Below are 26,785 nucleotides of genomic sequence, written 5' to 3'. Positions count from 1 at the left end.
AGCTTGTAAAGTAAAACTGGGAAATGGGATCATAAGCATGAAATAAATGGGGCAATGCCTTGCTCAAGGTGAGCTTTGCACTTTGCAAGAGTATTATCTTGCCTTGGTTGGAAAAGCTGGTCAAAGTGGTCTTCTTCTTCTGGAAGTAGACCTCCTCCTCCTCCTGGTACTCCTCGGTACTAGCGTCTAAAATACGAATACGGGGTACACAATCATCACACCAAACTAATCTACTAAACTAATGCACAAGCATGGTTCACACATTTAAACTAGCATCACTATTTACTATTAAGTTGGTGGATGTGTTTTTCTTATTATTTAAGAAAAATAATTTCCTCTCATACTAACTTAAATGTTACTTTGAATTAATTAGAGAAATAATTTCCTCTCCTTATCTTATTAAGATTTAATTTCTCTTATGCATAATGTGTGACCTAGGTTGACCCAAGTCAACCTCTTCACACTTAGCATTTGGAGAAAAAGATTTAAATGAGGTGAGCACCTCATACTATTTAATTCTAGCATAACAAAGATTTAATATCACCACAATTCCTATGGGACCTAAATAACCAGAGTCTCCACTTCATTTGGAAATTGTGGTGACAAGATTTAAATGAGGGAAAATCCCACATAAGATTTAGTAATAGTTTTGGACAATATCTTTGACTAGAAAAATAGCCATAAAGGCATTTAAAACAACTAAACCCTGATCATTCAAAGTAAGCATAGCATTTTCTTGTAGAAACAATTAGTATAAGTGAAAAGTGAATTATTGGAGGTGGAATTTACTGAAAAGCATTTATGGTTGATTTTTAAGAATTATTATAAGGCAGAAAAGTCCCTGCCTTGTTTATTTTGTCATTTCATTTCTACAAAAGATCTAGGGTTCTAGTCAGTGGCAAAGTGTAGACCATTTCATAAGGTTTCCAAAAATATAAAGTTTGTAAAATTTGGCCAAGTAGATTTGTCACAATTGAATTTCAAAGTTTGCATCAGATTGTATATTTCATAAACTCTGGAAATTCGAATTTGAATTGGTGGGCTCGCGCGGGAAAAAGAGTTGGGCCGGCCCACTTCGCGTCCAGCGCGAGCAGGCCGTCTGACGGCGGGACCCACACGTCAGCGGAACTAACTTACCGAACCGGTACGGGGAAGGAGAGACGTTGGATCAGGCGATGATCTAACGGCTGGAGGTTGTCGTCGTCGACGGCGAGAGGCAGTGGCGAGCGCGGCGGCAGCAGGGGGTCGGAGCCGTCGTCGGAGCTCCGGCGGTCGTCGGAGGGGTGCGCCGCGTCGTTGTCGATGATGGGGAGGCGCTGGAAAGCAGCGGCGCGCGTCCTGGGGCGGCCTCCTTCTCCGGCGAGCTTCGGCTACGGGCGGCGGCAACGAGCTAGCAATTGCAGCGGTGTGGTGGCTATCTGGTGAAATTGAGGCGGCGAGGAGAACTCTGGTGAGGTGGGGAAGAGATTGGCGTGCTCAGTTTGGACGGAGGAGTGCTCCTTTTATAGCGGCGAGAGGTGGCTGAGGCGCCCGGCTTGGTTCGCCATGGCCGCCGTCGGTCCAGGGCCGCGAAGAGCCAAGTGATGGGCGCGGAGTGTTGGCGACGTCCATGCGGTGCTGACGCGCTTGATTGTGAGGAAAACGAGGCACTACAGCGGCGGTGAGCTTGACGGGAAGCTTGCAGGTCATGGCGGGAGGGCGTGGACGCGGTCGTCGTCTGCGGCGTTCCCGCGGGCAAGTGGCCGTGTCCAGGCGGTGCAGTGTGCCGTCGCGCGTCTACTGGCGTTGAGAGGGAGTGCGGAGGTGACGCAGGGGCGCGGGGCTTCGTCACGCTCTGGGCGTCCAGGGTGAGCGCCATGCGCGCTCTGGCGCGGCATGGGCGAGTCCTGGGCGTCCCTGGGCGCGCGTGTGCTGACGCGTGTGAACTCGATCTTGGTCAAGGGCTGGCATGAGCTCGTCCAGGGAGGTGAGAGGGAGACGTTTGACACGGTGTGGCATGCTGGAGATGACCAGGTGAGAGGATGGCACGATGAGGCCATGCCATGCCACGGCATGGCATGCTTGAGGTTGTTTAATCCAAACCTTGGTCAGTGCAAGTGGTGGTGATGGTGTGGTGAAGTGAGAGGGAAGCTCCAGGGTGCAGAGAGAGCAAGATTGGACCAAGTCCAAGTAGAAAAATGAGGTATGGGCTTAAGTTAATACCCTGCCTGCAATGTGTTCGACAGAATGCCCGCAAGAAAATTATTTTCGAAATTTGAAATTCTTTTTGGTGGGTTGTATTCCAATATCAAGTGGAGCATTTTGGTGGTGGTGGTGGTCAAAATGGAATTGATATGCAAAATCACATTTTGCATATGATCTTGTTTTTGTGAGAAAGTTCCAACTTTGCTTGCTTCCCATTTGAAATTGGTGATGAATTTGAGGGGGTGGTTTTGGGAAAAGTTGTAGTGCTTGATGTTGTCTTGGATGAGGTGAAAAGGTTTGACAAAGTTTAGAAGTGGAAAGAAGAGAACCAGGGGCTCAAAGTGGCCATCAGACTAAAAATGGCACAAGTGACCATATTGCATGTATGTTGGAATTGAATTTGATTTTGGTTTGAGTTGAGTTTCTTCACTTCCAAAAGTATTTAAAAGTGTTTAGTAACCATCTTCAACCAATGGTGCAAGCCAAAGTGGTCTAGGTTAGGTATTTGCAAAAATGGCATAGGCCTTATGTGTGTGTAAAGTTGGTTTTATTATTTCTTTTCTATTTTCTTTTTATTTGACTTTGGGTGATCAAGTGATCATTGCTAGGGTTTTAGAGTGAGAGAGAACACATGAGCAAACATCATGGCAATTGCACACTCAAAATAATTCACAAGGTGATCTATATGCATAGACCTATATGATGAGAAAAAGTTTTTGTTTGCCCCAATTTTTGGATTCTTGAAATCTCTCTTGTTCATTTTGTTGAAACTTGGGATGTTACAAACCCTTCCCCCTTACAAAAGATCTCGTCCCGAGATCTAGAGAAAACTAGGTACTAAAGAGATTTGGGTATTCCTTCTTCATATCTTCCTCGCGTTCCCAGGTTGCTTCTTCTTCGGTGTGATTACTCCATTGTATTTTCAGGAACTTGATACTTCTAGTGCGGGTGGTCCTGAATGCTTCTTCAAGGATGCGAATAGGCACTTCGCGATAGGTTAGGTCCTTGTTGATATCAATGGCTCTGTGGTCGATGTTCTTGAATACTTCGGTCTTCTCAGGTACTTCTAGACACTTCCGAAGCAGTGAGATGTGAAACACATTGTGTACGGCGGACATCTCTTCTGGCAGTTCCAACTGATATGAGACTTCTCCTCGGCGATCCAGAATCTTGAATGGTCCGACATATCTGGGGGCGAGCTTTCCTTTAAGTTGGAATCTCTGCATTCCTTTGAGGGGTGAGACTTTGAGATACACAAAATCTCCGATTTCGAATGTCATCTCTCGGCGTCTCTTGTCGGCGTAGCTCTTCTGTCTGGATTGGGCGGTCTTGAGGTACTCACGGATCTTGTGCACCTTCTCTTCGGCTTCGCGGAGAACATCGGGGCCGAAGACTTGACTATCTCCGACTTCCGACCAGTTCAGAGGGGTACGGCATTTCCTTCCGTACAGGGCTTCAAAGGGGGCCATCTGTAAGCTGGCTTGATAGCTATTGTTGTAGGAGAATTCTGCATATGGTAGGCAGTCTTCCCATTTGGATCCGTACTCTAGCACACAGGCTCTCAACATATCTTCTAGGATCTGGTTGACTCTCTCAGTCTGTCCGTCGATCACGTGGGTGGTATCTTTGTCTTTGAAATTCAGACGGGTTCCTAGTCCTTCATGTACTTTCTGCGAGAATCTTGAGGTGAATTGTGATCCTCTATCGACACAATTGACTTCGGGGTTCCGTGCAGGCTGACTATTCTGGATATGTATAACTCAGCTAGCTTTGGGCCTTGGTATGTGGTCTTGACAGGGATGAAATGTGCAACCTTGGTCAACCTATCAATGACTACCCAAATGGAGTCATTTCCTCGGCTAGATTTGGGCAATCCTGTGATAAAGTCCATACCGACAGAATCCCATTTCCACTCTGGAATCTGTAAAGGTTGCAACAGTCCTGCGGGTCGTTGATGTTCTGCTTTGACTCGCTGACAGATATCACACTTGGCGATGTAGCTTCCTATCTCTCGCTTCATTCCGTGCCACCAGAATTGTTCCTTCAGGTCTTGGTACATCTTGGTACCTCCAGGGTGGATTGAGTAAAGGGTGTCATGGGCTTCTTGCAGAATGACTTGCTTCAAGTCAGAGTCCGATGGTACGCAGAGACGTTCTTTGTACCAAAGAACTCCGGCCGTCTATGGTGAATCCTGGTGCCTTTCCCCGCAGCTATTTGACTCTTTATTCCGTCAATGCTGGCATTTCCCTTCTGGGCTTCCTTTATCTGGCTCATCAAAGTGGGTTGGAGTTCAATGCTGGCGAGGAATCCTTCGCTCACTAGCTCTAGTCTGAATTGTTCAAACTCTTGGTACAGGCTTGGTTGCTCTATTGCGATCATGGAGTTTAACTGACACGGCAGTCTGCTCAAGGCATCCGCTACCACATTGGCCTTGCCGGGGTGGTAGTGAATTTCCATGTCGTAATCCTTGATTAGTTCTATCCATCTGCGCTGTCTCATGTTCAGCTCTTTCTGGGTGAAAATGTACTTCAGGCTCTTGTGATCTGAATATATCTCGCATCGATTACCCATAAGGTAATGACGCCAAACCTTCAGGGCTAACACTACGGCTGCTAACTCCAAGTCATGGGTTGGATAGTTCTGTTCATGTTGCTTCAGTTGCCTTGATAGGTAAGATATCACTTTGCCTTCTTGCATCAACACACATCCAAGTCCAGTCTTGGATGCATCACAATAGACATCAAATGGCTTGGTGACATCGGGCATGATCAAAATTGGGGCTGTGGTTAATCTGAGCTTGAGTAGCTGAAAGCTTTCTTCACATTTGTCATTCCAGTCAAATTTCCGGTCCTTCTTCAGCAGTTGAGTCATTGGCCTTGCGATGCTTGAAAATCCTTCAACGAATCGGCGGTAATATCCCGCCAATCCTAGAAATGCTCGGACTTCCGTCTGGGTGGTTGGGGCCTTCCATTCCTCAACAGTTTTGATTTTTGCGGGATCTACAGCAATTCCTCCTGCGGACAAGATGTGTCCCAGGAATCCCACTTCTCTTAACCAAAACTCACATTTGCTAAACTTGGCGTACAACTGATGTTGCCTAAGGGTTTCTAGAACCACTTCCAAATGTTGCTCATGTTCTTCTTCTGATTTGGAGTAGATAAGGATGTCGTCGATGAAGACAACGACAAACTTATCCAGGAATTCCATAAAGATCTTATTCATGAGGTTCATGAAATAAGCGGGGGCATTGGTCAGTCAAAGGACATGACATTGTACTCATACATCCATATCTGGTGGTAAAGGCAGTCTTTGGAATATACGTTGCTCGAATCTTTAGTTGATGGTAACCTGTCCTCGAGATCAATCTTTGAGAAAACTTGGGCACGGTTAGCTGGTCAAACAGATCTTCTATCTTTGGCAAGGGATATTTGTTCTTGATGGTGACATCGTTAAGCTTACGATAATCCGTAACCAAAGCAGTGGCACCGTCCTTTTTATCCACAAACAAAGCTGGTGATCTCCAAGGCGACGCACTTGGTCGAATCAGACCTTTGTACAGCATATCATCCGATTTGCTTCTTCGGTTCTATCAGTTCTGCGGGTTCATGCTTTGTAGGCTCTCTGGGCTATGGGTCCTGTTCAGGGATTAACTCGATGATAAACTTCGATATCCCGGTCCGGGGCATACGGGTAGATCATCCGGAAACACATCGGGGTATCGACAAACGACCACGATTTGATCCAGAGTTGGCTTTGCTACACTTTGATTGCGGGTAAATTTTACGGGTAGTTTTTCAGATAAGTGTTCTATTATTATTCCGGTGCTACTTGTCATGGTGATGGCCTTCTTGGCGCAGTCTATCAATCCATGATGTTTCGCCATCCAGTCCATACCCAGGACTACTTCCAATCCTTTTGTTCCCAGAACAATCAAGTTTGCATAAAAGTCTATTTCATGGATTACGATGGGTACATCTTTGCAAAATTTTCTAGCTTTAGTTGTTGATCCAGGTATTTGAACTACCATGACATGTTTCAAGCTGACTGGTTGAATCTTACTAGTGCATACAAAATCTTCTGTAACAAACGAATGCGATGCTCCAGAATCAAACAACACTCTTGCTGGTATTGAGTTAACAGAGAACATACCCAGCACCACGTCGAGTGCTTCTGGGCTTCCTCGGCATTCATGTGGTAGAGGCGACCTCCGCGGTTGTTCGGGTTGTTGGGGGCGAACTTCTTGCCGGTGGAGACACGGCGTTGCTGCTGAGCTGGTGGTGCGGGGTTGCCTGCGAGCTTGGCGAGCCTCTTGGGACACTCATTGGAGTAATGCCCCACTACACCACACTCATAGCAAGTGATGGTGGTCTTGTCCTGCTTGTTCGCGACGGGGATGGCATTGCTCCCGGTCCTTGGTGCGGTGTTGGAGTTGTTGTTGCTATTGTTGTTGTTGGGGGCTCTTGGCGGAGCGCGGTTGAAGTTGTTGTTGGTGTTGTAGTTGCTGTTGTTGTGGTGGCCTCCTGGCCTGGGGTTTCCTCCACTCCGGTTCTGATAAACCGGACGTGACATCTGTGCATTGGGCTTGTTGGTTCTGAAACCTCCGCCTGAGTTGGGGCGGTACCTTGGGGCATTGCTGGGCCCACTCTGATTCATCATGCGGCGCTTGCGGTTCTCGCTGGCTTGGTGCAGTTTGCCTTCCATCTGGATGGCGGAGTCAACGAGGGCTTCGAGGTCGGCAAAGGGGATGTTGATCAACACAGTCTGCATCTCATCATGCAGTCCATTCAGGAACCTTTCCTTCCTCTTCTCAGTAGTGTCGGTCTCATCCGGGGCGTACCTTGACAGTGTGAGAAACTTGTCGCGGTATTCCACCACGGACATCCGGCCTTGCTTCAGTTCACGGAATTCATCTCTCATCTTCTTTATCAGACCCGGGGGTACATGGTACTTGCTGAACTTGAGCTTGAAATCAGTCCAAGTCATGAACTGTCCCGCGTTCATGGAACGGGTGCTTGTCCACCAAGCTCTTGCGGGTCCTGCTAAGTAGTGCGTGGCAAACAGCACTTTCTCATTCTCTTCCACTCCAGCTACTTCTAGATTGTTCTCCATAGTTTGGAGCCAATCATCTGCATCAAGTGGTTCCTCAGTCTTGCTGAAAACTGGCGGGTTGGTATTCTGGAAGTTCTTGAGCTTAGATCCTGGATGATCATGGTGGCCTTGATTGTTGTTGACAAGCTGTTGGAGTGCTGCAATGTTGGCTTGCCTTTCAGCTCTTTCTGCTTCTCTATCTTCCAGCATAACTTGCAACATCTGCATCATAGCATCTTGGTTCGTGTTGCGAGTTGGAGGGGCCATCTGAGTATTGAGATTGATCATGAGAAAAGAGGGAAATTTCTATGGCTTGTTTTGTGGTTGAGTTCACAAGTTTAAAACTTGAAGTCTTTTCATGATGACACAAACATACATTCTTTCATAGCAAACAACACACATTACAAGCTAACACACTAAGGGTTTTAAGAACCCTTCTTCTCCAAACTACGATACATGGGGCGGGATACAACTCACACCTACGATAGTGCATAAGTGAACTACTCCTCCTCCTGGTCAACATCGATGGGGGTGTGGTCATCATCCTCGTCGTCCAGGAAGTCGTAGTCTTCCCCCTCGGTGTTCTCATCCTCCTCGAAGTCGTCGTCGTCACTCAGGTAGTTGCTTCCTCCCTGAATGTCTTCTCCATCTTCCTCCATCTTCTTCATCTGCTCTTCTTGGGCCTTGACAGTGGCCTCAAGTGCTGCGATCTTCGCGCGGAGGCGGTCGATAGTGGCATCCTTCTTTGCGCGCTGCTGGCGGAGAGTCCTGCGGTCCTTGGCGAGCATCTTGATGCAGTCGCCCTGCTCGATGATGCGGGCGTGAGTCTGGTTGGCGTACTCACGGGAGTGGTCGAGATCCTGCTGAGTGTGGTACAGCATGAAGTCGAGATGCTCCACGTGGTGCTTCAGCTGCGGGTGCGATGACATGTCCATGGGTTCTCCAGCGGAGTTACGCCTCGCAAGGTGAGAAAAGCGAGGGTGCTGGAGTGCCTCCCCGCTCATCCCGCACAAGCGTGCGAGTCCCTCCTGAAGGCCGCGAGCAAGTCCGTCCAGCCAGTTGCTCTCCATGAAGGAGAAGAGGATCCTCTCAGAAGTGGGAGGCTCCATCTTGCCCCTCAAGTCAGCGGTGATGATCCACTGCAGCTCGCCTCCTGGCTGGTTCGCGATCTGCGAACCGTGGAACTCGGGGTGCGGGCGACCCAGGTGGTCGGACAGGGCGTTGAGGTCGTGCTCGAAGATCAAGCTACCCCCGTTCCCAAGCTGGTAAAACTTCGTGTTCACGGGCTCCATCTGAAAGTGAAGTAAAGGATTAAGTTAGAGAAGTGAACAAGTGTGGCAAAATTTTAGTTATATTTCTAAGGAAGAGCATGACTTCTTGTTTTTCCAAAGAGCTCAAGGAGAAGACAAAGATTAAAATTTTTAGAAATACTTCATTTCTTTTTGAAACTCAATTTTTCAGAACGTCCATTTCTAACTAGGGTCTCCTAAGGTCAAACAATGGCTCTGATACCAACTTGTCAACACCCGGATTTTTAAGTCCGGATGCCTATTATGTCATACATCGCAATCCCAGGAAATTGTTGTTGCGAGGCATAATAGTTAAGTATCACAGTCATCATTCATTACAAACCATAAGGTCTTACAACTTGGAATCACATGATCCATATTACACAAATAGTTGATCTATTGATCAACGAACAAACACAAGTTCATAGCGGAAGCGTAAGATACAAGGACTCTCTAGTCCACAGGCCAACGCTTGACGTTAGAAGCTCCTAGTTGTGGTAGACGTCCTGCTGATCGTCCTCCTCGTACTGCTGCTCGGCTTCATATTCTGGCCATTTGAATAGCCAGGGACAAAGCCGTGAGTACTTTAAGTACTCGCAAACTAATACTAAAGTAAGTACTAGCATTGTCATAAAGGTGTTCTAAGCTCTAAGTTTATTTGCATAAAGCCAATTTTATTTCATAAACACTTTTGTAAACAACTCCTCAAGTGCTAACTAACTCAAGTGGGAACATTAGTGTCATTCCCACAACTCTGTTGTGATTCAAAGTCAAAGTCACCTTTCAAATTTAAGTTCAAAAACATATAAATTCTGATGACGGAAACAGAATGGCCTTTCCAATTGTCCATATCCGCGGACGCGGCTATTCGAATAGTTCTACACTCTGCAGAGGTCGCACACTTGTGCCACAACATTTGATTACATCCGTCAGGGGTAAAACCCTGAATAATCGTAACTCAGTACGCGGATCATCAACCGTTAACCTTTCACTTACACACCCTAGTATAGGCACCTCTCCCCATGAGCTTGGCCTCCCGGTGAAAACCAACTGTTAACCGGGAGCGCACGGGGCTTGGGCCGGACATTCACCTCATATTCACGTCATATCATATCATCTCTTTTGTTGTAGAGGCAGCTTTCGGCATAACCCCGATGACGCTTGTTTAGAGGGAACCCATACTAAGACACATAAATTTCCAGCTAAGCCCTACCCATAATCAGGTATTGTGGGGGTACTCAAAAATTGGAATGGTATCGCATCCAATCAATCATCAGTTTTTAGCCAAAGTCACCAAGTCAACTTCAGTGTCATATTCACCTTCAAAATCTTTCAATGGAAATGACTAATCATTCCAAGGTTTTCACCATCATCATTTCACCAACACATGTTCCCATCTAGAGTAGTCATTTAGAATTAGCACTAGCCACTATGTGTGAGGGTGCTAAGTATTTGCTTCTAGGCTAAGTTTGATACTCTTGTACTAACTCCATACTAATCTAGTAGAATATAAATCACAAAGTACTTTGATAAAACAAAAGTAATTAAAGCTTGTAAAGTAAAAACTGGGAAATGGGATCATAAGCATGAAATAAATGGGGCAATGCCTTGCTCAAGGTGAGCTTTGCACTTTGCAAGAGTATTATCTTGCCTTGGTTGGAAAACTGGTCAAAGTGGTCTTCTTCTTCCTGGAAGTAGACCTCCTCCTCCTCCTGGTACTCCTCGGTACTAGCGTCTAAAATACGAATACGGGGTACACAATCATCACACCAAACTAATCTACTAAACTAATGCACAAGCATGGTTCACACATTTAAACTAGCATCACTATTTACTATTAAGTTGGTGGATGTGTTTTTCTTATTATTTAAGAAAAATAATTTCCTCTCATACTAACTTAAATGTTACTTTGAATTAATTAGAGAAATAATTTCCTCTCCTTATCTTATTAAGATTTAATTTCTCTTATGCATAATGTGTGACCTAGGTTGACCCAAGTCAACCTCTTCACACTTAGCATTTGGAGAAAAAGATTTAAATGAGGTGAGCACCTCATACTATTTAATTCTAGCATAACAAAGATTTAATATCACCACAATTCCTATGGGACCTAAATAACCAGAGTCTCCACTTCATTTGGAAATTGTGGTGACAAGATTTAAATGAGGGAAAATCCCACATAAGATTTAGTAATAGTTTTGGACAATATCTTTGACTAGAAAAATAGCCATAAAGGCATTTAAAACAACTAAACCCTGATCATTCAAAGTAAGCATAGCATTTTCTTGTAGAAACAATTAGTATAAGTGAAAATTGAATTATTGGAGGTGGAATTTACTGAAAAGCATTTATGGTTGATTTTTAAGAATTATTATAAGGCAGAAAAGTCCCTGCCTTGTTTATTTTGTCATTTCATTTCTACAAAAGATCTAGGGTTCTAGTCAGTGGCAAAGTGTAGACCATTTCATAAGGTTTCCAAAAATATAAAGTTTGTAAAATTTGGCCAAGTAGATTTGTCACAATTGAATTTCAAAGTTTGCATCAGATTGTATATTTCATAAACTCTGGAAATTCGAATTTGAATTGGTGGGCTCGCGCGGGAAAAAGAGTTGGGCCGGCCCACTTCGCGTCCAGCGCGAGCAGGCCGTCTGACGGCGGGACCCACACGTCAGCGGAACTAACTTACCGAACCGGTACGGGGAAGGAGAGACGTTGGATCAGGCGATGATCTAACGGCTGGAGGTTGTCGTCGTCGACGGCGAGAGGCAGTGGCGAGCGCGGCGGCAGCAGGGGGTCGGAGCCGTCGTCGGAGCTCCGGCGGTCGTCGGAGGGGTGCGCCGCGTCGTTGTCGATGATGGGGAGGCGCCTGGAAGCAGCGGCGCGTCCTGGGGCGGCCTCCTTCTCCGGCGAGCTTCGGCTACGGGCGGCGGCAACGAGCTAGCAATTGCAGCGGTGTGGTGGCTATCTGGTGAAATTGAGGCGGCGAGGAGAACTCTGGTGAGGTGGGGAAGAGATTGGCGTGCTCAGTTTGGACGGAGGAGTGCTCCTTTTATAGCGGCGAGAGGTGGCTGAGGCGCCCGGCTTGGTTCGCCATGGCCGCCGTCGGTCCAGGGCCGCGAAGAGCCAAGTGATGGGCGCGGAGTGTTGGCGACGTCCATGCGGTGCTGACGCGCTTGATTGTGAGGAAAACGAGGCACTACAGCGGCGGTGAGCTTGACGGGAAGCTTGCAGGTCATGGCGGGAGGGCGTGGACGCGGTCGTCGTCTGCGGCGTTCCCGCGGGCAAGTGGCCGTGTCCAGGCGGTGCAGTGTGCCGTCGCGCGTCTACTGGCGTTGAGAGGGAGTGCGGAGGTGACGCGGGCGCGGGGCTTCGTCACGCTGCGGGCGTCCAGGTGAGCGCCATGCGCGCTGCGGCGTGGCATGGGCGAGTCCTGGCGTCCACAGGCGCGCGTGTGCTTGACGCGTGTGAACTCGATCTTGGTCAAGGGCTGGCATGAGCTCGTCCGGGGAGGTGAGAGGGAGACGTTTGACACGGTGTGGCATGCTGGAGATGACCAGGTGAGAGGATGGCACGATGAGGCCATGCCATGCCACGGCATGGCATGCTTGAGGTTGTTTAATCCAAACCTTGGTCAGTGCAAGTGGTGGTGATGGTGTGGTGAAGTGAGAGGGAAGCTCCAGGGTGCAGAGAGAGCAAGATTGGACCAAGTCCAAGTAGAAAAATGAGGTATGGGCTTAAGTTAATACCCTGCCTGCAATGTGTTCGACAGAATGCCCGCAAGAAAATTATTTTCGAAATTTGAAATTCTTTTTGGTGGGTTGTATTCCAATATCAAGTGGAGCATTTTGGTGGTGGTGGTGGTCAAAATGGAATTGATATGCAAAATCACATTTTGCATATGATCTTGTTTTTGTGAGAAAGTTCCAACTTTGCTTGCTTCCCATTTGAAATTGGTGATGAATTTGAGGGGGTGGTTTTGGGAAAAGTTGTAGTGCTTGATGTTGTCTTGGATGAGGTGAAAAGGTTTGACAAAGTTTAGAAGTGGAAAGAAGAGAACCAGGGGCTCAAAGTGGCCATCAGACTAAAAATGGCACAAGTGACCATATTGCATGTATGTTGGAATTGAATTTGATTTTGGTTTGAGTTGAGTTTCTTCACTTCCAAAAGTATTTAAAAGTGTTTAGTAACCATCTTCAACCAATGGTGCAAGCCAAAGTGGTCTAGGTTAGGTATTTGCAAAAATGGCATAGGCCTTATGTGTGTGTAAAGTTGGTTTTATTATTTCTTTTCTATTTTCTTTTTATTTGACTTTGGGTGATCAAGTGATCATTGCTAGGGTTTTAGAGTGAGAGAGAACACATGAGCAAACATCATGGCAATTGCACACTCAAAATAATTCACAAGGTGATCTATATGCATAGACCTATATGATGAGAAAAAGTTTTTGTTTGCCCCAATTTTTGGATTCTTGAAATCTCTCTTGTTCATTTTGTTGAAACTTGGGATGTTACACCTATTTTAGCCAATAATTCTTCAGCGTCGTCTGGAGTTCTTTTCCTGAAAACACAACCAGCACAACTATCCAGGTATGCCCTAGACTCAATGGTTAGTCCACTATAAAATATATCAAGTAAATCATGCTTTTCCAAATCATGGTCAGGCCGAGCTCTAATATGAGAGCAAAATCTCGCCCAAGCCTCAGGCAATTTCTCTCCATCTTCCTGGTTAAAATTATAAATTCTCTGCAAAGCAATATGTTGAGCACTAGCAGGAAAGTATTTACCGAAGAAAACATCAAGCAATTCTTTTGGACTTTTAATAGAATTAGGTGGCAAACTATTATACCAAGTTTTAGCGTCATCCTTTAATGAGAATGGAAAGATTTTAGCAACAAAGTAAGTACGCATCTTGACATCATCAGAAAACAAGCTACTTAGAGTAGATAACTCAATCATGTGTTCAACAGCACTTTCTTTTTCAGTACCACAAAAGGGTGTTTTCTCAACAATAGCTATATGAGATAGATCAAGAGAAAAATCATAATCTTTATCCTTAATGTTTATAGGAGATGTGGCAAACTTAGGATCAGGAGACAGTTTATATCTAACAGCATGTTCTGCAAGAAACTTTTTAATTTTTCTTGCATCAGTAGTAGCATTGCATTTTTCAATAAAATCATCATTAAGCTCCACATAATCTTCATCAGGATCATCACTAAAATAATCAAGTTCAGGTGAATTAACAGGTGTAGTAGCATTAGGAGTTTCAGTATTTTCAATTTGTCTAGACCTAGCAATTGTAGCATCTAGAAAAGATCCCAATGAACCACTATCATCAAGCACAGCAGAAATATTATCAATATTATGAGAGTTTTCAGATTCAGCAGAAGTACCCGCATGTGAAGCATGTGGCGGTGAAACAAGTTTATCAATCACAGATGGTGAATCAAGTGTAGCGGAGGTATTCAGAATTGTACCTTTTCTTGTAGTGGATGGTAATATGGCGACCTTAGTATCGCGAGGTTTACCCATGATGGAGAATTTGCAGCGAACAATATTAATCCAAGTGAACTTCCAAATAAAGCTATGCTCCCCGGCAACGGCGCCGAGAAAATAGTCTTGATGACCCACAAGTATAGGAGATCTAGCAGTCTTCGAGGGAAGTAAAACCCAATTTATTGATTCGACACAAGGGGAGACAAAGAACACTTGGAAGCCTTAACGGCGGAGTTGTCAATTCAGCTGCACACAGAACAGACTTGCTCGCAAGAGTTTATCGATAGTAACAGTTTTATAGCGATAAGGTAGTGAAATAACAGCAGCAGAGTAACACAGACAGCAGTAGTGATTATAGTAAACAACAGGATTAAAATACTGTAGGCACGGGGACGGATGAACGGGCGTTGCATGGATGAGAGAAACTCATGTAACAATCATAGTAGGGCATTTGCAGATAATAAAACGGTGTCCAAGTACAAAGCAATCAATAGGCATGTGTTCCATATATAGTCGTGCGTGCTCGCAATGAGAAACTTGCACAACATCTTTTGTCCTACCAGCCGGTGGCAGCCGGGCCTCAAGGGAAACTACTGGATATTAAGGTACTCCTTTTAATAGAGTACCGGAGCAAAGCATTAACACTCCGTGAACACATGTGATCCTCACATCACTACCATTCCCTCCGGTTGTCCCGATTTCTGTCACTTCGGGGCCATTGGTTCCGGACAGTGACATGTGTATACAACTTGCAGGTAAGATCAATAAACAATGAATATCATGATGAAACAATAACATGTTCAGATCTGAGATCATGGCACTCGGGCCCTAGTGACAAGCATTAAGCATAACAAGTTGCAACAATATCATCAAAGTACCCATTACGGACACTAGGCACTATGCCCTAACAATCTTATGCTATTACATGACCAATCTCATCCAATCCCTACCATCCCCTTCGGCCTACAGCGGGAGAATTACTCACACATGGATGGGGGAAACATGGCTGGTTGATGTAGAGGCATTGGCGGTGATGATGGCGATGATCTCCTCCAATTCCCCGTCCCGGCGGAGTGCCAGAACGGAGACTTCTGGCTCCCGCGACGGAGTTTCGCGATGTGGCGGCGTTCTGGAGGGTTTCTGGCGACTTCGACTTCTCTCCGTGCGTTTTTAGGTCGAGGCCGATAAATAGTCCGAAGGAGGGCGTCGGAGGCCGGCCGAGGGGGCCACACCACATGGCCGCGCGAGCCCCCCCTGGGCCACGCCGCCCTATGGTGTGGGGCCCTCAGGCCTCCACCTGAGTTGTCCTTCTGGCTCCGTCAGTTTTCTGGGAAAATAGGGCCTTCTGCATAAATTCCGAGGATTTTCCCGAAAGTTGGATTTCTGCACAAAAACGAGACACCAGAACAGTTCTGCTGAAAACAGCGTTAGTCCGTGTTAGTTGTATCCAAAATACACAAATTAGAGGCAAAACAATAGCAAAAGTGTTCGGGAAAGTAGATACGTTTTGGACGTATCATGCCCCCGGAAGGCTCCTCCATCGACACCACCGCCATCTTCATCACCACTGCTGTCTCCCATGAGGAGGGAGTAGTTCTCCATCGAGGCTCGGGGCTGTACCGGTAGCTATGTGGTTCATCTCTTTCCTATGTACTTCAATACAATAATCTCATGAGCTGCCTTACATGATTGAGATTCATATGATGATGCTTGTAATCTAGATGTCGTTATGCTAGTCAAGTGAATTTTACTTATGTGATCTCCGGAGACTCCTTGTCCCACGTGTGTAAAGGTGACAGTGTGTGCACCGTGTGGGTCTCTTAGGCTATATTTCACAGAATACTTATTCACTGTTATGCATGGCATAGTGAAGTACTTATTTATATCTCTTTATGATTGCAATGTGTTTGTATCACAATTTATCTATGTGCTACTCTAGTGATGTTATTAAAGTAGTTTTATTCCTCCTGCACGGTGTAATGGTGACAGTGTGTGCATCCGTGTTAGTACTTGGCGTATGCTATGATTATGATCTCTTGTAGATTATGAAGTTAACTATTGCTATGATAGTATTGATGTGATCTATGCCTCCTTTCTTAGCATGAAGGTGACAGTGTGCATGCTACATTAGTACTTGGTTTAGTCGTGTTGATCTTTCATGCACTCTAAGGTTATTTAAATATGAACATTGAATTGTGGAGCTTGTTAACTCCGGCATTGAGGGTTCGTGTAATCCTACGCAATGGTGTTCATCATCCAACAAGAGTGTAGAGTATGCATTTATCTATTCTATTATGTGATCAATGTTGAGAGTGTCCACTAGTGAAAGTGTAATCCCTAGGCCTTGTTCCTAAATACTGCTATCGCTGCTTGTTTACTGTTTTACTGCGTTACTACTGCTTGTTTACTGTCCTAGGCAAAGCACTTTCTGGTGCCGTTGCTACTACTTATTTATACCACCTGTATTTCACTATCTCTTCGCCGAACTAGTGCACCTATTAGGTGTGTTGGGGACACAAGAGACTTCTTGCTTTGTGGTTGCAGGGTTGCATGAGAGGGATATCTTTGACCTCTTCCTCCCTGAGTTCGATAAACCTTGGGTGATCCACTTAAGGGAAAACTTGCTGCTGTTCTACAAACCTCTGCTCTTGGAGGCCCAACACTGTCTACAGGAAAAGGAGGGGGGCGTAGACATCAAGCTATTTTCTGGCGCCGTTGCCGGGGAGGAAAGGTAAAAGGCACTCATACTCCGGTTCCAGGTAAAGTACTTTTCTGGCGCCATTGTGTGTGTGCTTGAAGCTATTTCCTTTAGATCCTGCAATTGCATCTTTTTGTTTCTTGTTTTACACTAGTTAGGCATAATGGACAACAATGAGCTTCTTACTTTATTTCATGATTTAAGACATGGATGGGTTGATCCGAAAATTAAAAAACCCATGGAACATATTAGTATGAACGCAATCACTGCTAATACTATGGATAAGTCTAAGCTTGGGGAAGCTGGTTTTGATGAGCATGATCTTTTTAGTCCCCCAAACATTGAGGAGAAAATTTACTTTGATGATACTTTGCCTCCTATTTATGATGATTATAATGATAGTAGCCTTTTGGTGCCGCCTGTTATGGAGGACAAATTTGATTATGATTACAATATGCCTCCTATATTTGATGATGAGAATAATAATGATAGCTACATTGTTGAATTTGCTCCCACTACAATTAATAAGATTGATTATGCTTATGTTGGGAGTAGTAATAATTTTATGCATGAGACTCATGATAAGAATGCTTTATGTGATAGTTATATTGTTGAGTTTGCTCATGATGCTACTGAAAGTTATTATGAGAGAGGAAAATATGGTTGTAGAAATTTTCATGTTACTAAAACACCTCTCTATGTGCTAAAATTTTTGAAACTACACTTGTTTTATCTTCCTGATCTTGTTACTTTGCTCTTCATGAATTTATTTGTGTACAAGATTCCTTTTTATAGGAAGCATGTTAGACTTAAATGTGTTTTGAATTTGCCTCTTGATGCTCTCTTTTGCTACAACTACTATTTCTTGCGAGTGCATCATCAAAACTGCTGAGCCCATCTTAATGGCTATAAAGAAAGAACTTCTAGGGAGATAACCCATGTGATTATTTTGCTACAGTACATTGTTTTATATTTGAGTCTTGGAAGTTGTTTACTACTGTAGCAACCTCTCCTTATCTTAGTTTTGTGTTTTGTTGTGCCAAGTAAAGTCTTTGATACCAAGGTTGATACTAGATTTGGATTACTGCGCAGAAACAGATTTCTTTGCTGTCACGAATCTGGGCAAAATTCTCTGTAGGTAACTCATAAAATTATGCCAATTTACGTGAGTGATCCTCAGATATGTACGCAACTTTCATTCAATTTTAGCATTTTCATTTGAGCAAGTCTGGTGCCTCGATAAAATTCGTCAATACGAACTGTTCTGTTTTTGACAGATTCTGCCTTTTATTTCGCATTGCCTCTTTTGCTATGTTGGATGAATTTCTTTGATCCATTAATGTCCAGTAGCTTTATGCAATGTCCAGAAGTGTTAAGAATGATTGTGTCACCTCTGAACATGTTAATTTTTATTGTCCACTAACCCTCTAATGAGTTGTTTCGAGTTTGGTGTGGAGAAAGTTTTCAAGGATCAAGAGAGGAGTATGATGCAATATGATCAAGGAGAGTGAAAGCTCTAAGCTTGGGGATGCCCCGGTGGTTCACCCCTGCATATTCTAAGAAGACTCAAGCGTCTAAGCTTGGGGATGCCCAAGGCATCCCCTTCTTCATCGACAATATTATCAGGTTCCTCCCCTGAAACTATATTTTTATTCCATCACAGCTTATGTGCTTTGCTTGGAGCGTCTGTTTGTTTTTGTTTTTGTTTTGTTTGGATAAAATGGATCCTAGCATTCCTTGTGTGGGAGAGAGACACGCTCCGCTGTTGCATATGGACAAGTATGTCCTTAGGTTTTACTCATAGTATTCATGGCGAAGTTTCTTCTTCGTTAAATTGTTATATGGTTGGAATTGGAAAATGATACATGTAGTAATTGCTATAATGTCTTGGATAATGTGATACTTGGCAATTGTTGTGCTCATGTTTAAGCTCTTGCATCATATACTTTGCACTTATTAATGAAGAAATACATAGAGCATGCTAAAATTTGGTTTGCATAATTGGTCTCTCTAAGGTCTAGATAATTTCTAGTAAAGAGTTTGAACAACAAGGAAGACGGTGTAGAGTCTTATAATGTTTACAATATGTCTTTTATGTGAGTTTTGCTGCACCGGTTCATCCTTGTGTTTGTTTCAAATAACCTTGCTAGCCTAAACCTTGTATCGAGAGGGAATACTTCTCATGCATCCAAAATACTTGAGCCAACCACTATGCCATTTGTGTCCACCATACCTACCTACTACATGGTATTTATCCGCCATTCCAAAGTAAATTGCTTGAGTGCTACCTTTAAAATTCCATCATTCACCTTTGCAATATATAGCTCATGGGACAAATAGCTTAAAAACTATTGTGGTATTGAATATGTACTTATGCACTTTATCTCTTATTAAGTTGCTCGTTGTGCGATAACCATGTTCACTGGGGACGCCATCAACTACTCTTTGTTGAATATCATGTGAGTTGCTATGCATGTTCGTCTTGTCTGAAGTAAGGGCGATCTACCACCTTATGGTTAGAGCATGCATATTGTTAGAGAAGAACATTGGGCCGCTAACTAAAGCCATGATCCATGGTGGAAGTTTCAGTTTTGGACAATATCCTCAATCTCATATGAGAAAATTAATTGTTGCTACATGCTTATGCATTAAAGAGGAGTCCATTATCTGTTGTCCATGTTGTCCCGGTATGGATGTCTAAGTTGAGAATAATCAAAAGCGAGAAATCCAAAATGCGAGCTTTCTCCTTAGACCTTTGTACAGGCGGCATGGAGGTACCCCATTGTGACACTTGGTTAAAACATGTGTATTGCGATGATCCGGTAGTCCAAGCTAATTAGGACAAGGTGCGGGCACTATTAGTATACTATGCATGAGGCTTGCAACTTGTAAGATATAATTTACATGATACATATGCTTTATTACTACCGTTGACAAAATTGTTTCTTGTTTTCAAAATCAAAGCTCTAGCACAAATATAGCAATCGATGCTTTCCTCTTTGAAGGACCATTCTTTTACTTTTATTGTTGAGTCAGTTCACCTATCTCTCTCCACCTCAAGAAGCAAACATTTGTGTGAACTGTGCATTGATTCCTACATACTTGCATATTGCAATTATTATATTACTCTATGTTGACAATATCCATGAGATATACATGTTATAAGTTGAAAGCAACTGCTGAAACTTCATCTTCCTTTGTGTTGCTTCAATGCTTCTACTATGAACTATTGCTTTATGAGTTAACTCTTATGCAAGACTTATTGATGCTTGTCTCGAAGTACTATTCATGAAAAGTCTTTGCTATGTGATTCATTTGTTTACTCATGTCATTTACCATTGTTTTGATTGCTGCATTCATTACATATGTTTACAATATGATCAAGTTTATGATGGCATGTCACTCCAGAAATTATCTTTGTTTATCGTTTACCTGCTCGGGACGAGCAGAAACTAAGCTTGGGGATGCTGATACGTCTCCGACGTATCGATAATTTCTTATGTTCCATGCCACATTATTGATGATATCTACATGTTATATGCACATTTTATGTCATATTCGTGCATTTTCTGGAACTAACCTATTAACAAGATGCCGAAGTGCCGATTCTTTGTTTCAGCTGTTTTTGGTTTCAGAAATCCTAGTAACGAAATATTCTCGGAATTGGACGAAATCAACGCCCAGGTTCCTATTTTGCCCGGAAGCATCCAGAACACACGAGAACCGCCAGAGAGGGGGCACAGGCCCACCAAACCCTAGGCCGGCGCGGCCAGGGGGGGCCCGCGCCCCCCTATAGTGTCGGCGCCCCTTCGACCTTCTGACGCCGCCTCTTCGCCTATATAAAGCCCCTGGACCTAAAACTTCGAGATGAAAAAGCCACGATACGAGAAACCTTCCAGAGCCGCCGCCATCGCGAAGCCAAGATCTGGGGGACAGGAGTCTCTGTTCCGGCACGCCGCTGGGACGGGGAAGTGCCCCCGGAAGGCTCCTCCATCGACACCACCGCCATCTTCATCACCGCTGCTGTCTCCCATGAGGAGGGAGTAGTTCTCCATCGAGGCTCGGGGCTGTACCGGTAGCTATGTGGTTCATCTCTCTCCTATGTACTTCAATACAATAATCTCATGAGCTGCCTTACATGATTGAGATTCATATGATGTAATCTAGATGTCGTTATGCTAGTCAAGTGAATTTTACTTATGTGATCTCCGGAGACTCCTTGTCCCACGTGTGTAAAGGTGACAGTGTGTGCACCGTGTGGGTCTCTTAGGCTATATTTCACAGAATACTTATTCACTGTTATGCATGGCATAGTGAAGTACTTATTTATATCTCTTTATGATTGCAATGTGTTTGTATCACAATTTATCTATGTGCTACTCTAGTGATGTTATTAAAGTAGTTTTATTCCTCCTGCACGGTGTAATGGTGACAGTGTGTGCATCCGTGTTAGTACTTGGCGTATGCTATGATTATGATCTCTTGTAGATTATGAAGTTAACTATTGCTATGATAGTATTGATGTGATCTATGCCTCCTTTCTTAGCATGAAGGTGACAGTGTGCATGCTACGTTAGTACTTGGTTTAGTCGTGTTGATCTTTCATGCACTCTAAGGTTATTTAAATATGAACATTGAATTGTGGAGCTTGTTAACTTCGGCATTGAGGGTTCGTGTAATCCTACGCAATGGTGTTCATCATCCAACAAGAGTGTAGAGTATGCATTTATCTATTCTGTTATGTGATCAATGTTGAGAGTGTCCACTAGTGAAAGTGTAATCCCTAGGCCTTGTTCCTAAATACTGCTATCGCTACTTGTTTACTGTTTTACTGCGTTACTACTGCTTGTTTACTGTCCTAGGCAAAGCACTTTCTGGTGCCGTTGCTACTACTTATTTATACCACCTGTATTTCACTATCTCTTCGCTGAACTAGTGCACCTATTAGGTGTGTTGGGGACACAAGAGACTTCTTGCTTTGTGGTTGCAGGGTTGCATGAGAGGGATATCTTTGACCTCTTCCTCCCTGAATTCGATAAACCTTGGGTGATCCACTTAAGGGAAAACTTGCTGCTGTTCTACAAACCTCTGCTCTTGGAGGCCCAACACTGTCTACAGGAAAAGGAGGGGGCGTAGACATCAACGCGCCAAGGGTCGTCCAGCTCACCCGCGTCGAGCTGCTGCCGCAGAAGCTGGGCATCCGGCGCGGACACCGTCGCCTGGCGGATGCGGTCGAAGAGGACGAAGGAGGGCCCCGAGCGGATGCAGAGCAGGCGTCCGTCCGAGTCCCCCTCAGTGGCGTCGGGATCGGCGTCGCGGCGGGACAAGGCGTCGGCCACCGTGTTGAGGCGCCCCGAACGATACTCCACCGTGAAGTCGAAGCCAAACAGCTTGCTGATCCACTGGTGCTGGGGCACCGTCGACAGCCGCTGGTCCAAGAGGAACTTAAGGCTGTAGTGGTCCGTACATACGCGGAACGAGCGCCCCCATAGGTAGGGGCGCCAGTGGCGGACGGCCTGAACCAAGCCAATGAGTTCCTGCTCGTACGCCGCAAGCTTGAGGTGGCGTGCAGCAAACGGCCGGCTGAAGTAGGCGAGCGGCCCGTCACCCTGGTGAAGGACGGCACCGAACCCCGCCCCGGAGGCGTCGCAGTCGACGATGAACGGCCTGTCGAAGTCCGGCATCTGGAGAACGGGGCCCGTCGTCAGAGCCCCCTTGAGGGCCTCGAAGGCAGCGGTAGCCTCGTCGTCCCAAGCGAAGGCCTCGTGCCGCAGCAGGCGCGTGAGCGGCGAGGCGATGAGGCCAAAATCCCGGATGAACTTCCGGTAGTAGCCGGCGAGGCCCAGGAACCCGCGGAGGGCGCGTGGTGAACGCGGCGTCGGCCAGGCGGCGACCGCCGCCACCTTGTCCGCATCCATCGCCACCCCGTCGGCGGAGATGACGTGACCGAGATAGGCCACCGAGGTCGTCGCAAACGAGCACTTCGAGCGCTTGAGGTGAAGTCGATGCGCTCGAAGCTCGTTGAAGACGATGGCGACATGCTGCAGGTGCTCCGCCCATGATGCGCTGTAGATCAAGATATCATCGAAAAAAACCAGCACAAAACGACGTATGTATGGGCGAAGGACATCATTCATCAGGGCCTGGAAGGTCGCGGGCGCGTTGGTGAGGCCGAAAGGCATCACCACGAACTCGAAGTGGCCATGGTGTGTCCGGAACGCCGTCTTGGCGATGTCCTCCGGGTGCATGCGCACCTGATGATAGCCTGAGCGGAGGTCGAGCTTGGTGAAGAACCTCGCGCCGTGGAGCTCGTCAAACAGCTCGTCAACCACCGGGATCGGGAACTTGTCCTTGAGCGTGAGGGCGTTGAGGGCGTGGTAATCGATGCAGAAGCGCCACGTGCCATCTGACTTGCGCACCAAGAGCACCGGCGCGGAGAACGGGGACGTGGAGATCCTGATGATGCCCGCCGCCAACATGAGCGCGCACTGGCGCTCCAGCTCGTCCTTCTGCAGCTGGGGGTAGCGGTATGGGCGCACCGCCACTGGCGCCGACCCCGGGAGCAAGTGTATGCGATGGTCACACGCTCGTGGGGGCGGCAGGCCCTGCGGCTCCTCGAAGATGTCGCCGTGCTGCTGCAGGAGGTGCGTCAGGAGGGGGTGCTCGGCGTCGTCGGCCCCAGAGACTAGCTGGAGCTGCGGCGCGGGAGATGTGCCCCCGAGACCCTCCCAGCGAATGTGGCGTCCCTGGCGCTAGAAGGTCATCGTTAGGCCGTCGAAGTCCCAGAGGATGGGTCCGAGCGTCCGCAGAAAGTCGACGCCAAGGATGAAGTCGAAGCAGCCCAAGTCGATGCCGGCGCACGTGATGACGAAGTGCTCGTCGCTGATGGTAAGGGGAACGTGCTGGACCACCCCATGGCAGTGGAGGCGGTCACCGTTGGCCACGGTCACGCGGAGGGTATCCCAACATGTCGGCTGTAGCGCGAGGCGGCGCATAGTGGCGGCGGGAAGGAAATTATGCGTAGACCCCGTGTCCAGTAGCGCCACCAGAGGCTCGTCCTGGATAGTGAACGGAAGCAGCATCGTCCGCTCGTGGCGGATGCCGGCGAGCGCGTGGAGGGACACGACGAAGGCCATGGCAGCTGCATCGGTCGGCCCGGCCATCTCGGATGCCGCGGCAACCGGCCCTGTCATCGGGTCGCCCTCCTCAACGTCAATGGTCTCCAGGTAAAAGAGGCGAGGGCACACGTGACCGGGCGTGTATGGGTCATCGCAGTTGAAGCAGAGTCCCAGGCGGCGGCGTTCGAGCTGCTCTGCCGGGGTGAGGCGGCGGAACGTGCGTGTAGCTGCGGGGGCAGGGCCAGTCGGTCCAGGTGGGGCGGGCCGGGTGGCGGCCGCGGTCGGAGGAGGAGGTCGGGCGGCGCGGGTGCCGCGAGCCAGGGGCGTCTGCTGAACCGCCTGGGCGCGACGCTCATAAGCGCGCGCGTAGTGCATCGCCGTCTGGAGGTCCCGCGGAGCCTGTAGCTCGACATCCACACGGATATGGTCTGGGAGGCCGCCAATGAAGAGCTCGGCACGCTGTTGGCCCGTCACGCCGGGCGCATGGCATGCGAGGGCCTGGAAGCGGTCGGCGAAGTCCTGCACCGTGGTGGTGAACGCCAAACGCCCAAGTTCCGCCAAGCGGCTGCCGCGGACTGGAGGGCCGAAGCGGAGAAGGCAGAGCTCACGGAACCGGTCCCATGGAGGCATGCCACCCCTCGTCCTGCTCCAGGGAGTAGTACCACGTCTGGGCGGCGCCGCGGAGGTGGTACGAGGCGAGCCACGTCCGGTCCGAAGCCAGGGTACGCTGTCCCCGGAAGAACTGCTCGCACTGGTTGAGCCAGTTGAGGGGGTCCTCGACGCCGTCGTATGTGGCAAATTCCAGCTTGGCGTAGCGTGGGGGAGCGAAGCCGGTGGCGCCCTGGGCGGGATACTCCGTGCGACCAGCGGACGGCTCGGCGAAGCGGGCGAGCGGCGGGTCCGGGAAGGACGGGCGCGGGGGGTCCCCGGCGGTGGTGTAGACGGGGGATGGAGCCGGTGCGGCCGAGTGGATCGGCGGGGGCTCCGTCGCGGTCACCCACGCCGGGAGTCGGGAGGGCGATGGAGGGAACTGGACCCGCTGGATGGGCACCCCCTGGGGCAGCGAGGCGGGGCCCGGACTGGGGGCCGGCGGCCCGGACGCCCACGGTGGTGGCGGCGGTGAGGCCGAGGTGGAGCGGGCGCTCCACGGCCGGGAAGGGCGATCGGCGCGGCCGGGTATGCGGCGAGGGTGGCGACAGACCGGCGTAGTCACCCCTGCGTGCGATGAGGTACGGGCGGATGCCACGGACGGCGGTGGCGAGGTCGCGGATGGCCGTCGACAGCTCTTGCTGCGAGGAAGGGGCGGCGCCGGCGTCATCACCGGGCGCCGCGGCGCCGTGGAGGGCTGCGGCGATTCTTGTGACGGCGGAGGAGGCCGGCGGCGTCTCGGAGGCGGCGGCGGTGGTGGCGGTGGGCTGGCTCGAAGACATGATCGTAGAGGTCTCTGATACCAAATTGGTAGAAACTAGGGTTCTACCGGGGCGAGGGCGTAGATTGTAGGGGTGGAAGTGCTGAGAGCGAGAGGGAGGAAGGCGGCGCCGTCGCGGAAGGTGGCGGCTAGGGTTTGGGAGGCGCGGACGGGAGAAGGCCGACTCCTCTGGGAGTCGGCAATAATGATATCTTATTATTGCTTGATTGATTTAGTCTATTACAACTTGTATATATAAGAGAACTCGCGAAACCCTAATCTGCTAACTGGGCTAAGCCCCTAACTAAGCTTGGCCGGTTGGGCCAATAGGCCCCCTCCGGCGGTAGACCAGGCCGGTCATAACACAGTCCATGGTTAATGGAGTTTGTGACTCATTGTGGAAGAGTTCGGTTGAACCAAAAAAATCAAAAAAATTGCGTAGAAGCGTTTACATGGTATTCTTCCTTGTTATGGAGCGTTAGCAAACAGACATGCGAAAAGTTATATTGGATCATGGGCACCAGTGCTCTCACCGTATTAAAAAATTCGAAAATAACATTTATATGCTTAAAATAATTATGTAACAAAATTCTAAAAGTACCTAATGATGTACCCACTAACCTACAAAATCGCAATTTCAAATGTTTTGTTTTTTGACCTATACAAAAATGACAAAATCTGTTTTCTTTTTGTAGATTTGAATCATTACACTCAGATCTATGTATTTGTTATTTTTGTGCAGCCTAAAATACACATTATTTTCAGTTGAAAATTTACACGATTATGGGATACAATACCGGCTACATCATAATTTATTTTCAGATTTTTGTGAATCTTAGAAATATGATTTTTAATTTATTTTTTGAAGTGAGATCACTGATGCTCATGTGCACCAAATCTCTGTCCACAGACACGTCCCTATATCACGTCAGTGTCCACGGTGCTCACTCCACTGCGAAGATATTAAACATGTCCTATTTGAATGTGAACATGTGGTAGAGGTCCGGAGGAAATTTGGGCTGTTACAAACAATCCATGACGTTTTGCAAGCTGACAGAGCTGGAAGTGCTATTCTAGAAGAGCTTTTGCTGAGAAGTTAAGATGTGAACATGATATATTTGGTGGATAAGGAGGCATGGAGTTCAGGATGAGAAGGTACTGCCTGCAACAGTAGCTGCCATGTCCATCCAGGTTATAACTTTTTTTTTGAAATGGGGAAATATCGCCCCAGCTTCTGCATCCAAAGGATGCACACGGTTTTTTTTATTAGATTATTCACAACACCTTACAAAAGCAATACAAAAGATCAAACTCGAAGCCACCTCGCTAAACCTACAGAGGGATGAAGGGGGTGACAATTCACCAACTCACATCAACCAAAAACCAAATGTCTTCCCAGGCCGCCCAATAGCAGATGAGAAGCACATCCAGTCAAGCAGACTCCCAGCATACGCCAACGTCTATGCCATAGAAGTTTCAACCGCCGTCTTCCTCGACTCCATCTT

General features: G+C 47.2%; 1 protein-coding gene across 1 annotated transcript; it reads right to left on the bottom strand.

The window, feature by feature from the left end:
* Positions 1–2,190: 2,190 nt before the first annotated feature.
* On the bottom strand, positions 2,191–25,190 carry LOC127310472 (uncharacterized). Its single transcript, XM_071822139.1, has 5 exons — positions 24,486–25,190; positions 23,573–24,391; positions 22,850–23,506; positions 21,922–22,735; positions 2,191–2,207 (listed from the first exon to the last, which is right to left on the bottom strand). Exons 1-5 carry the CDS (start codon positions 25,188–25,190, stop codon positions 2,191–2,193), a joined length of 3,012 nt encoding a protein of 1,003 aa, XP_071678240.1.
* Between the last annotated feature and the right edge of the window lie 1,595 nt (positions 25,191–26,785).

The sequence above is a fragment of the Lolium perenne genome, chromosome 6 (genome assembly GCF_019359855.2).
Source record: "Lolium perenne isolate Kyuss_39 chromosome 6, Kyuss_2.0, whole genome shotgun sequence".
NCBI lineage: Eukaryota > Viridiplantae > Streptophyta > Magnoliopsida > Poales > Poaceae > Lolium > Lolium perenne.
Note: the sequence above shows the minus strand (reverse complement) of the source record. Positions and strands in the feature narration are given on the sequence as shown.